The 14,097-nt window shown below is 36.1% G+C and overlaps 1 protein-coding gene across 5 annotated transcripts in view; it reads right to left on the reverse strand.

Annotated features, from left to right (window-relative positions):
* SLC9B1 (solute carrier family 9 member B1) overlaps nucleotides 1–14,097 on the reverse strand; it is a 143,657-nt gene that overhangs the window by 27,963 nt on the left and 101,597 nt on the right. For all 5 annotated transcript variants that reach the window (XM_055111670.2, XM_055111672.2, XM_034958952.3 and 2 more), the window contains 4 exons: nucleotides 9,668–9,774; nucleotides 8,681–8,830; nucleotides 4,777–4,885; nucleotides 3,756–3,892 (listed from right to left, as the gene is read on the reverse strand). In XM_055111670.2, the coding sequence (XP_054967645.1) occupies nucleotides 3,756–3,892; nucleotides 4,777–4,885; nucleotides 8,681–8,830; nucleotides 9,668–9,774 (503 nt within the window). The remainder of the gene's footprint in view (nucleotides 1–3,755; nucleotides 3,893–4,776; nucleotides 4,886–8,680; nucleotides 8,831–9,667; nucleotides 9,775–14,097) is intronic.

Raw genomic sequence — 14,097 nt, forward strand, 5'->3', positions numbered from 1 at the left:
TCATTGTTCTCCCTATTCAGGGGGCACTGTGTTATAGCAGAACTGACAGCAGGCTTGGAATCTAGCAAACCGGGTTTGAATTCTATTTTTGCTGCAACCAGGCTAGTGACCTCGTACAAATGACTCACACTCTCTAACCTTCTACTTACTTATGTGTAAAATGAAGAACAAAATACTTATCTTACTGGATGGTTGTGAAAATTAAATATGAGAATGCAAAGAACACCTGGCACACAGTAGGTATTCAGATAGTAGTAAGTTTCTCTCTCCCTCACTCCTCATCCCCTGCCAGGTCAGAGAATGAGTTCCTTTGAAGTTTTCGTTTTAGAATGACTGTACTGGGTCACAAGTTTTTTTCCCTAGTCACCTTCTACCACATTATTTTTAATAACATAAAGCAAATTTCTTGCTAACCCTCTTTCTTTGTGTTTAATAATCTAGGCATGAAATTGCCTTAAAATTTTGGGGAATTAAATACCAATATATAACATATTTTCTATGGAGTTGCAAAGTAACAACATAATGGTGGAAACATTACCTCTGATATGGAACATTATGGCAAAAGAACCCCTCAATTTAAGATCAATTTCTATATCCTAAATCAATAATTTAAAATGGTATCATTTTTATATCGTAACTTTTAATGTACTGAACGTGAGCCAGTGTGCTGGAGGATGCTAGGGAGAAAAAGATAATCATGCAGAAAACCAACTGGAAAGAATCTGACAGTTTAGAAGAGGATTTGAACATAAAAGAACTTCCAACAGAAAAAACAAAAAACAAAAACCAAACCCATTGACTTTTAAGAGATGATGATGATAATGGTGAAACTAGAAATAATATTTATATAGTTATATGGCATTCATCATATGGCAGGTATCATTCTTAAAGCTTTCCATTTATCAATTCATTTAATTCTTATGACAACCTTATTATGTGAGGACTTTATTAGATGATAAATGATTTCCTCCTAGTGACTGAGATTTAATATTATTTCTTTAAAAGAATCCAATTGCCAAGCTGATCTTACATTTGTAAACTAAATTATTTATTTACTCTCCTAATAGCTTCATTTTTCCACTCTAATTTTTATCAGTAACTCGAAACTGAAGAACAAGAGAAAGAGCTGAACCTTAGCCAATTTTATTTTAGCAGCAGAGAACGGCGGAAGAGGATAAAGGTGAAAATAATTTAAAATTGAAATTTAAATATTTGTTGATCTTATTTACTTGTGACATTATTGTTATCTATTATTGCTGTTGTGACTCTACTTGTATAAATAATTAATTTTTTATGTCTTGCCAGTTCCTGGAACCAGCTTGATATTCTTTGTGTAGAAGCTAGCCTGAAGCCAGCAGACAGGAATAGGCAGAAGCAGAATAATACTGCAGGACTCGAGTGAGTGGTCTCTTTCCTCAAACCTGCTTTTCTTTTTTCCCTGCTTTATGAAAATTATGAAATAATAAAACAAAATTGTGAGAGTATTGTTGGAAGGAGAGAGAACAGATACTCCTTTTGTAGATTTATTATTTCCTACAGTAGACATTAAAAATAAAAAGTTATTATTTATATTACTTGAAGGTAAGATAAAATAACAACATTGTTAACTGAGCACCACCATATGCCAGAGAGAGTGCTAAGCACTTTACGTGGATTATCTCATTGAATCCTGACAACACTGCTAAGAAACAGATACAGTCATAGACTTCATTGTAAGATGAGAACACTGAAGGACTGAGAGATTAGAAAATAATTTTCCTGAGGTTATAGGCAAGTAATATGGTATTCAAAACAGGTAGTCTGGCCCTATGAACCTGCTTTTCTAACATGATAATAGAGGGTTTTTTTGCATGAAAATTTAGGAGCTTCTGTTTTGGAATAACAACTAAGAAAAGAGCCACAGGAAATTAAGGTATATTATGCTGCCAAGTTAAACAGTCTAACAAGAAGTAGCAATATATTTTAGGAGGAGGAGAATATCCTTGAATAAGAGGGCAAAATTACAAGGTTTCCCTTTCTGTTCATTCATCCTTGCAGGCATGCAATACACATTTGGCTCCTGCATGTCAGGCACTGTGTTAAGTGCCAGGGAGAAATAATGAAAAACAACTGCAACAACCAGACACTGTCCCTGTCCTTACGTAGTCTATCAAGGGGGCAGGGGCAGGGATTTAGCCATTAACCAAATAGTATACAAATAAATGTGTAATTAAAAACAATAAATGTGCATTTGTGTGATGGAGTGAGTGGCAAGGTAGGAAAAGTATTTTTTAAAAAATCAATGTGTCTCTATTTTACTTTACTTTTTTTTTTTTGGAGACAGGGTCTCACTTTGTCACCCAAGCTGGAGTGAAGTGGTGTGACCTCAGCTCACTGCAGCCTCAACCTCCCGAGTTCAAGCAATCCTCCTGCCTCAGCCCCCAAGTAGCTGTGACTACAGGTGCGTGCCAACACACCTGACTAATTTTTTTGTATTTTTTGTAGAGACGAGGTTTTACCATGTTGCCCAGGCTGGTCTTGAACTCCTGAGCTCAAGTGATCTGCCTGCCTCAGCCTCCCGAAGTGCTAGGATTCCAGGCATGAGCTACCATGCCTGGCCTGTGTCTCTACTTTTTAAAATCATAACATTTAGCTTTGTTATATTCAGCAAAATATAAAAACTCCAATTTTCAGATATATTCTTATTATATATTTTAGGAAAATAAAAAACATATTTTCATAAACTTAGGAAGTACTTATTGAAAGAATACTTTTTAATTTCAAAAGAATTGCTTTTAAAACTGAGATTTAAAAAGGTTACATTGGCTGGGCCCAGTGGGTTATGCTCGTAATCCCAGAACTTTAGGAGGCTGAGGCAGGAAGATCACTTGAACCTAAGAGTTCAAGACCAACCTGGGCAACATAGTAAGACCTCTTCTCTACAAAAAAATCAGACAAAAAAGACCAGGCGCAGTGGCTCATGCCTGTGATCCCAGCACTTTGGGAGGCTGAGGCGGGTGGATCACTTGAGGTCAGGAGTTTGAGACTAGCCTGGCCAACATGGTGAGACCCCATCTCTACTAAAAATACAAAAATTAGCTGGGTGTGGTAGTGTGCACCTGTATAATCCCAGCTACTCAGGAGGCTGAGGCAGGAGAATTGCTTGAACCTGGGAGGTGGAGGTTGCAGTGAGCCGAGATCATGCCACTGCACTCCAGCCTGGGCAACAGAGTGAGACTCTGTCTCAAAAAAAAAAAAAAACAATAAAAAAGCAGTTGGGTGTGGTGGCAGGTGCCTGTGATCCTAGCTACTCAGGAGGCTGATGTGAGAGAATTGTTTGAGCCCAGGAGGTTGAGGCTGCAGTGAGCTGTGATCATGCGACTGCACTCCAGTCTGGGTGACAGAGTGAGACCTGGTCTCAAAATGAAAATAAAAATAAAAATAGAAAAAGATTACATTAAGGTTCCTTGTTTTTGTTTGTTTATTTATTTATTTATTTTTTTGAGATGGAGTCGCTCTGTCGCCCAGACTGGAATACAGTGGTGCCATCTCAGCTTACTGCAACCTCCGCCTCCTGGGTTCAAGCGATTCTCCCATCTCAGCCTCCTGAGTAGCCAGGACTGGTTACGTTAATTTTAATGAATAGTTATGATCAATCAAACATTTAAAAAGTAAGGATAATAGCTCATATTTTGTGACTAGAGTAACATTTTTCATTTTAAATTTTAAAAGCATCAAAACGAAAGCATTAAGCAACAGGCTTAATATGTTCTTACCTGTACTGTAGCTTTGGGCATCCATGCTAAAGCAATAAATATTTTCTCCTTAAAACTAAAACCAGCAAAGCACATCAATAGATATGTGGTTAAAATTCGAACACATAATGCCAAACTCAGAGTGGCAACAGATATGCCTACAACAGATGAAAACAAACATAAATAACAAAATATTTGTGAAGAAGTGTTCTTCATGCCCAGGAATATGATTTCTAAAACTTTTGAAAACATTTTAAGGCTATTGTCTCTTCATGTGCTTATTTTTTACATAAAAACAATGATTATAAAAAATGAATATGATGGAGGATTCTCTGTAAAGTGCAGGAGAGTATCTGATGGTGGAAGTACCATGAAAAATAAGACAGATGACATTTATACAATTCTGAACTAATAGACTTCTTTTGAATACTTTTATTATTATTAATAATAATTTATTTTTTGAGAAGGATTCTTGCTCTGTCGCCCAGGCTGGAGTGCAGTGGTACAATCTCAACTCACTGCAACTTCCGACTCCCGGGTTCATGCGATTCTCCTGCCTCAGCCTCCCGAGTAGCTGGGATTACAGACGCGCACTACCACACCTGGCTAATTTTTGTATTTTTAGGAGAGAGGGGGTTCCCCATGTTAGCCAGGCAGGTCTCGAACTCCTAACTTCAAGAAATCTGCCCGCTTCGGCCTCCCAAAGTAAGATTACAGACATGAGCCACCACGCCCAGCCAATAGTTTTAAATGAAAGTACTCAAAAAGTGCTGATCGTATCAAATATGTTCCCTCAGGAAAGAAATCTTATATTTATTTCTTCAGATAACTCAGGGAAGATATTCAGGGCTGTCCTTGGTTTATAAAAAAAAGAGCACCCAGTGTAAAGGAAGAGCAATATGAAAATATGACACTGTATCAACACGTGTTTCTGAAGAAGGTCGTTGTAGCCAAAGATATATTGTAAATAAAAATAAATGTATTTATAATTTTCTTAAATATTTTTGAATTTCATATTTTTTTGTGCTCTAATTATTCTTACCAACAATATTTGATTCAAGCGATGAAACAGATACTTCTGCTCCAACTAAACCAAAAAGAAGTGGTTGAAAAATATCCCATACAGTCGTAATAATCTTTTGGACTTTCATCTATAGAAAAGAGAAATACATTTATAATGATTTTGGCACATAAATATATTTCAGAAACTTAAAGTCTTCCCCCCCCCTTTTTTTTTCATTTTTTAAGTATTTTAGAGATGGGGTCTTGCTCTATTGCCCAGGCTGGAGTGTAGTGGCATAATCATAGCTCACTGTAGCCGTGAACTCCTGGGCTCAAGTGATCCTCTCGCAGTCTCCCAAGTAGAACTACAGGTGTGTACCACCATGCTGGGCTAATTTTTAAATTGTTTATAGAGATGGAGTCTTGCTATGTTGCCCAGGATGGTCTAGAACTCCTGTCCTCAAGTGGTCTCTGGCTGTGGCGTCCCAAAGCACTGGCATTATAGGCATGAGCCACCATGCCTGGCCTAAAGTCATTTAACATTTAATAAATTTAAGACACTTTATTTTAATAAAAATGTTAAACTTAATAAAAACTGAGCACTTCAATAGTTTTATTCAAACACTTAGGTAGAATTTGATTAAAAGAAACTCACAAAGCAATAAGATAATACTATTTGGCCATTTTGTCACAGAATAAGTGATGTCCTTAGGGTTCTAGCCATGTTTCGTATGAGTTCCAGATTTTGTCTGTAAAGTAACTGAACAGAGATATAACTACATCATGCCTGATGAGAACATACCCAGTTCATGCAAACATTTGGGTTCTCAAAAGGGGGTTGGGAAGCCCTCCACTAACAACCATCCTGGAACTCAATCCCATTAAAGTGAATCCTGATATATATAGCATATACTACTAGGAAAAACAATTTGGAAGTCTGCTAGGCCTGCTTCCAAAGAACCCATGTTGAATATTTTAAAGTTACTTTTTCCTTAAAACAAAACCAAAACATATATTAGATTCTCATTTAACTGCCTACCCAGCTTCCCTTTCTGGAAACGAATGCCTCCCAGTGCTACTTCCCCAATTAAAACGTTACAGGAAAGGCCCCTATTGGCCTACATTACTCTGGCTCTTCTCCAGGAATTTGGATGAAGAGATTTCAGTCTCAGTCTGGGTTTAACTTTTTTTTTTTTTTTAAACAGAAGATATATAAGAACTTTGATGTCTCTTCCTTGAGGCATAAACTATCTTCATAACTATTTCCCTTATGACTGTGTTTTCTGATCCCCACTTATTATAGTTTAAAAAAAGAAAAAGAAAAACAATGTTACTATTCTTTACAGCATAATTATCCTATTTGTTACTTTTAATCTTTAAAACTTGTTTTAGTTCTGTTTCTTTTAACATTTAAAAAATTCTAGCAGTTTTAATTTTATTTATTGATTTGCATTTCATTCATTTCATTTCTTTTATCATTATGATTATATAAGAATACTAAACAAAATGTCACTATGATTTTTGGTTAGGGAACTTCTCAAGCTGATTCTAAAATTTATCTAAGAAAGAATATGTTTAGGAACAGCCAAAAAATACTTTAAAAAGAAGTATAATCTATATTAGATTTTGACACATAAAACTGCAGTGATTTAAAACAGTGGTGTTGGCATAGAAATAGAGAAGTAGGATTAAATAGACTTCAGAATTAATATATATGGGAGAATTTAGTTCATGTTAAAAAACTGAATTATTAATGAATTGGTCAATAAATAAACAATTTGGCAAAAAATGACTGTCTAGTTTATGTGCATATATCTGTATGTACATATTCATCATATGCAAGTATATATGTGTGTCTGAATATATATGTATATTTATGTGTGTGTATAGATATATATATACACACACACACACATCAGGCATGATGTAGTTCTATCTCTGTTCAGTTAACTTACAAACTGTATGTGTGTGTGTATATATATAAATAGTTTGTAAGATACACATATGTATATATGTATAACCTTACCTCACAGCATTCACAAAGATAAATTCCAGATATATTAAAAGACTAAATGAAAAAACAAATTAAACAAACAAAAACTACCAAAATATTAAATGATAATATACAAAATAGTATATCTTTGTAACGTTTATATGTTATAATCTTCAGTGAGAAAGTCCTTCTTAAATGAGATGCAGAATCCAAAACCAAAAAAGGAAAACCCAATAGGTTTGGTCATAGGAAATTTTACTTTCATACACCAGACACCATAAACAAAGTTGAAGATAAGCAAAAATTATATGCAATATATACATAACAAAGGATCAGTAGCCCTAACACTAAGAGAAACTATAAATTAGAAACAAAAAAATAAATAACCCAATAAAAATGGTCAAAGATCATAGGTATTTTAAAAAGAATATATGAAGAGAAGCTTACTGTACTACTAATCAGAGAAATGTAAATAAAGAATAACAACATCACATAATTGTAAGAAACTACAAGAATTGGATGGTGAGGTCATCTAATAGTAAAAAGAATAGAACTAGTGATAATATCAAGTGCTGTTGATGAGTTAAGGAATTAGATATTTTTGTGCACTGTTGGCAGAGTGTAAATAACCAAAATCTTTTGAAGGGATAATTTAGCAGTGTCCATCAAAATAAAACACAGATCATTTCCAGCTAGGTGTGGTAGCTCATGCTTGTAATCCTAGCACTTTGCGATGTCAAGTTGGGAGGATCCCTTCAGCTCAGGATTTTAAGACCAGCCTGGGCAACATAGAGAGACTCTGTCTCAAAAAAAAAAAAAAAAGTCATTTCTAGGACTCTATCCCTATAGATGTACCTGTAATCCCAACACTTTGGGAGGCCGAGGCAGGAGTATCACCTGAGGTCAGGAGTTTAAGACCTGCCTGGCCAACATGGTGAAACCCCATCTCTACTAAAAATACAAAAATTTGCTGGGTGTGGTGGTGTGCGCCTGTAATCCCAGCTACTAGGGAGGCTGAAACAGAAGAATCACTTGAATCCAGGAGGTGGAGTTTGCAGTGAGCCAAGATTATGCTACTGCACTCCAGCCTGCGTGACAAGAGTGAAACTGTGTCTCAAAAAAAAAGACATGAACAACACTGTTTATGACAGCACTGTTTGTAAATAACAAAAAGTGGAAACGATCTTAATGTCTATAAATAGAATACTGGTTACTTAAAAAAATGTAAGGGGGTTTGATATTTGACAGTGGTGGGGAATAAAGAAATCTTTTACATTTTATTCTATATGTTTTATTCTTTTACAAGCATTTCTATTTTTATTATTTGTTGGTTTATTATTTATTTATTTTTTTGTGATGGAGTTTTGCACTTGTTGCCCAGGCTGGAGTGCAATGGCATGATCTTGGCTCCTGGGTTCAAGTGATGCTCCTGCCTCAGCCTCCTGAATAGCTGGGATTACAGGTGCCCACCACCACGCCACCATGCCCAGCTAATTTTTGTATTTTTAGTAGAGATGGGGTTTCACCATGTTGGCCACACTGGTCTCAAACTCCTGACCCCACGCGATCTGTCTGCCTCCACCTCCCAAAGTTCTGGGATTACAGGCATGAGCCACCGTCCCCGGCCTTTTACAAACATTTTTCATGGATTAATTGTATAATTAAAATTTCAATGAATAAAATAATTAGATTGATAAAGGTAATATAATAATATTATATAAAACTTGGGAAAAAGAGAAGCCTGATGCGATTAACTCAACTTCTGATTCCATATTAGTATATTTCCAGGTGCTTTTCCTAAATATTTTCTTTCCTCGATTGATTCATACACTTTCTTGAGGACAGAAAGCCTTTTGGAACATTTTCCAACCAGAATGAGGGGATTTCCTAAATATATGTAAAAAATTCAGTTGTTTTAGCTTTTAAAATATAGCATATTAAAAATATTCACCTTTTCTTGGGACCATTTTGTCCCTGCAATGAAACTCAACACTAGTGTGCATAATCCTCCAGATCCATGTAAACCAATACGTTGGCTGCCTAAGACGGCAGAAACACACATAGTCAAAACAAGGAATCCTCTCTTCAATGTAAGTTTTTTCTAGAATTAGATAGATATTTAGAAATTAGTTTATATTAAATATATAATATTTGACATTATCTATTATATATTTTTGACCCTCTGATATTATGTCTTTAAATGTTATATTAAATGTCTAAAATTTTGATTTTCTTTCTCACCATATATTTTAGCAGACTTACTACCAAGTAACAAAATTTGCAATTAGTCACGTTTCATCTTCTGCCATATCTCTGATACTAGTATCAGTAAAATGGTTAAAGTATTACTGTAAGTGAAGAAGAAAAGAGACCCATAAAATCTCCAGTTTCATATAACATATCCAATGAATTCTTAAAAAATATTTGAATATCTCTTTGGTCAATATGTTACAGCTAAATTTGGATGGAAATTACAGAAATACAAAAGTAATGGCATGTTTTCCTTTAAGGCAGGAAATGGCTAAATTTGAGTGTTGCCTTTGTCAAAAGAGAGCAGGAGTGAATTTCAGTCAGAAAATATGCAGAAATAAATGGGGACCTATTTCCCCCTAAAATGTTTAAGGGAAAATTTGGGGGAAATTATCAAACATCAATAGGCAATTTAGTAGAGAAAGGGAAAGTATAATTCAGAGGGATACTCTGCATTAAGTATATTTTTTGATATTCCTTATTTGCCAAATTAGGAAGCAGAGACTTTAATCAAAGCCATTGACCTGTATCAATCACTGCTGTGCTCAGTTTTAAGTACAGAGTAGGCATTGGAGGCTAGTTTTAGAGAAACAGAATTAAGTATTAAATTTCATGGACCTTACCAAAGTTTAATATTTTGAAAAAAATTTCTAATATTATACTTCTATAAAATAGATTTTGTATTTACCTGGTCTTCACTTGGAAAATATCGAACAAAAAATCCCAAAACAATTCCTGCCAGCAGACTAATACATATGTTCCTTATAGAGGCTATGGCGCTTTTAAGTATACCACCTGTAGGGGCACACAATAAAAAAAAATTCACAAAGAAGTATTTTCACATACACTACACATCAGAAAAGCAAATCTAGGTGGTTCATGAAGAAAAGTAAGCATTTTATAGAACAAATATATGCAAATGGTCTTTTTATAGTGACATATATGAAAACATGTAGATCTATTTAGTACATTAAATATATACTCTCAAATAATTTAATATATACACACAACTTAGAAATGTCCATTATGTAAATAGGCCAGAAAACAAAGACTTAACAAGCACAAGATGCTCCCCTTACATAGCCAACTTAAAAGACAGAGTGAGGTAGTCCAGGCACAGTGGCTCACACCTGTAATCCCAGCGCTTTGGGAGGCTGAGGAGGGTGGATTACTTGAGGTCAGGAGTTCAAGACCAGCCTGGCCAACATAATGAAACCCCATCTCTACTAAAAATACAAAAATTAGCTGGGCATGGTGGCACACACCTGTGGTCCCAGGTACTCGGGAGGCTGAGGGAGGAGAATCACTTGAACCTGGGAGGCAGAGTTTGCAGTGAGCTGAGATCGTGACACCACACTCCAGCCTGGGTGAAAGACGGAGGCCACACCTCCAAAAGAAAAAAAAAAAGACTAAGTGAGGTACAAGAATGGAGAGAGACCGAAACACTTGTGGCACTTAACATATGGCTGTTAAGGGCTATATTAACAATTCTTCTTTCATGTACTATATGAAAAAGAAACAAATGATTTTAACATGAAAAGAACAATGTAATAACAACATAAAAAATTTTGTTCCAGGGTCAGTCCTAGAAACATTCAAGGGTCAATTAAGATTTCAGTATATTTAAGTATTTGCTTTTGGTGAAGAAAAAAGGAAAAAAAATACAAAAGATTCCACTATATTTTATAGTCATTAATATTAATATATCCATACTTGTAGTTCATTGTAATAAGTAAACAACAAAAAATAAAAAAAAACAAAATGAGTCACAAAAATAGTTCAGTTAAGCTCTGGGTAGTGGATTCAATATAGTAAGTAAGTATATTTTTAGACATATTTTCTACTAAATATAACAGGCAGGGCATGGTGGGCTCACACCTTTAATCCTAGCACTTTGGGAGGCCAAGGCAGAAGGATTGCTTGAGCCCAAGAGTTTGAGACCAGCTTGGGCAACAGAGTGAAACCCCATCTTTACAAGAAAATAAAAAATTAGCCCGGTATGTGCTGTGTGCCTATAGTCCAAGTACTCAGTAGGCTGAGGGAGGAGGTCCCTTGAGCTCAGGAGTTCGAGGCTGCACTCCAGCCTGGCTGACAGAGCAAGATCCTGTCTCAAGAAAATAAAATATAATAAAAATAAAAAATAATATAAACAGAGAGATGTCAGCCAGATGGTGGAATGGGGAGCTCCAAACCTTGATTCTCCATAAAGATACCAACTGAACAACAATATATGGTCTAAAAGCCTTTATGGAGTTCCATAAACCATTAAGAAGCTGTAGTAGCACAGACAAGTGCAAAGCCAAGAATAGTGGCATTGAACAAATAAGAAAAGCTGTTGCATTATACTCATGATACCCCTTCCCCAAGCTGGAACAGGTTGGTGTGGCTGGGAAGCACTCAACTTGCAGCTTCTCCATTAGCAGGGAAAGAGAAGACTGGAACGGAATAGTTTTATGAGGTTACCTGAAGCTCTCTCTCTCTCTCTAACTTGACACCCAACTGGCATACTTTGGATGCGTGGGAGCCACTGGGAATAAAGGGGAGGTCAGAGATGATGCAGCACCAGGGAACCTGCAGTACCACAGACAGATACCAGAGAGAACAACAGCTCCAGAAAAAGAAACTGGCAAACCTCTACTTGGGATGTTGCAATGTATAAACCCAAAGAAGATGCATTCCCAGAAAAGGTTTGAGAGGCTGCTAGAACCTATAGCCATGCTGATTCAGGTAAAGGTCTTCCGTATGAAGCCAGCTGATAAAAACTGGGAGCAGTGGCAGTTTTTTCAAACGTCCAAATCTTGGCAAAAATAAGTAAAAAATAAAAAAATAAAAAATAACAGGCATAAGAAGAAACAGAGAAACCTGATGACTAAATTAAAGGAGCAAAATAAATCTCCAGAAACCAATCCTAAAGAAATAGATAAATGAGTTACCTGACAAAGAATCCAAATTAACTCTCTTAATGAAGCCCAGTGACAACAGAAATAGATAACTAAATGAAAGCAGGAAATAATTCATGAACAAAATGAAAATATTAACAAAGAGATAGAAACTAAAAAAAAAAAAAAAAAAAAAAAAAAAAAAAAAAAAAAAGGAACCATACAGAAACTCTGAAGCTAAGGAATACAACAGCTCAATTGAAAAATTCACTATTGGAAATCACCAACAGACTGTGTAACTGCCCAATGGGTTCACCTTGTGCCCTGCTCAGACAGAGCTGATTTATCAAGACAGGGGAATTGCAATGGAGAAAGAGTAATTCATCCAGAGCCAGCTGTGCGGGAGACCAGAGTTTTATTATTACTAAAATCAGTCTCCCTGAGCATTCGGGGATCAGAAGTTTTAAAGATAATTTGGCAGGTAGGGGCTTGGGAAGTGGGGACTGCTGATTCATCAGGTTGGAGATGAAATCATAGGGGGTTGAAGTGATGTTTTCTTGCTGTCTTCTGTTTGTGGGTGGGATGGCAGAACTAGTTGAGCCATTATTACCAGTCTGGGTGGTGTCAGCTGATTCATCCAGTGCAGGGTCTGCAAAATATCTCAAACAATGATTTTAGGTTTTACAATAGTGATGTTATCCCCAGGAGCAATTTGGAGAGGTTCAGACTCTTGGAGCCAGAGGCTGCATAACCCTTCAACTGTAATTTCTAATGCTATAGCTAATTTGTTTATCCTGCAAAGGCAGACTGGTTCCAGGCAAGAAGGGGATCTTTTCAGGAAATGGCTATTATCAACTTTGTTTCAGAGTCAAACCATGAACTGAATACCTTCCCAAAATTAGTTCATCCTACTGCCAGGAATGAACAAGGACAGTTTAAATGCTAGAAACAAGATGGAGTTGATTAGGTCTGATGTCTTTCACTGTCATAATTTCTTCAGTTGTAATTTTTGCAAAGGCAGTTTCAATAACATCAAGCAGAAGAAAGAATCAGTGAAACAGAAGACTAGTCATTTGAAATTATGGAGTCAGAGGAGCAAAAGGGAAAAGGAATGAAGAGTGAAGACAGCCTAAGAGACTTATAGGATGCCATCAAGCAGACCAATGTATGTATTATGAAAGTGCCAGAAGAAGAGAAAAATAAAGGGGCAGAGGGCCAGTTAAAAAAATGACCAAAAACTTCTCAAATTTAAAGAAGGAAATGGACATACAAATCCAAGAGTCTCAAAGAACTCCAAGTTGGATAATTTGCAAAAGACCTACAATGAGACACATTACAATCAAACTGTCAAAAGTCAAAGACAAAGAGAGAATTTTGAAAGGAACAGGATCAGAGCAACTTTTCACATACAAGGGAGATGCCATATGGTTATCAGTGGAATTCTCAGCAAAAACTCTACAGGCCAGAAGAGAATGGGGTGATATATTAAAAGGGCTGAAAGAAAAAAAAAACTGTCAACCAAGAACCGTATAGCCAGTAAAACTGTACTTCAAAAATGAAGGACAAACAAAGAGTTCCCCAGAGAATTAAAAGGCGAGGGAATTGATCACCACTAGACCTACCTTACAAAAAATGTTAAAGGGAGTCCTCCATGTGGAAATGAAAGGGCATTGAATAGAAATACAAAAGCATACAAAACATAAACTTCTTTGGTAAAGGTAAATATATGAGTGAACATAGAATCCTTTAATACTGTAATGGTGGTAAGTAAAATACTTTTTTTTCTTTACTTTTTTCTTTTTCTTTTTTGAGACAAAGTCTCGCTCTGTTGCCCAGGCTGGAGTGCAGTGGTTTGATCACAGCTCACTGCAGCCTTGCAGTCCTGGGCTAAAGCAATCCTCCCACCTCAACCTCCCAAGTGGCTGGGACTACAGACATGCACCACCACACTCAGATAATATTTTTAAATTTTTAGCAGAGATAAGGTCTTGCTGGTCTCAAACTCCTAGGCTCAAGCGATCCTCCCATTTTGGCCTCTCAAAGTGCTGGGACTACAGGTGTGAGACACCACACCCAGCCTGTAATTCACTTTTAATTGAAGCATAGAATTTAAAAAGTAAAAGCATAACATTACTGTATTAAATTATGTGAATGAACAATATAAAAATATATATTGTGTGACACTGATAAAGTGAGAAGGAAGTGTAAAGAAGAGTTTTTGTATGTGATTAAAGTTAAG

Source organism: Pan paniscus, chromosome 3 (assembly GCF_029289425.2).
Source record: "Pan paniscus chromosome 3, NHGRI_mPanPan1-v2.0_pri, whole genome shotgun sequence".
Taxonomy (NCBI): domain Eukaryota; kingdom Metazoa; phylum Chordata; class Mammalia; order Primates; family Hominidae; genus Pan; species Pan paniscus.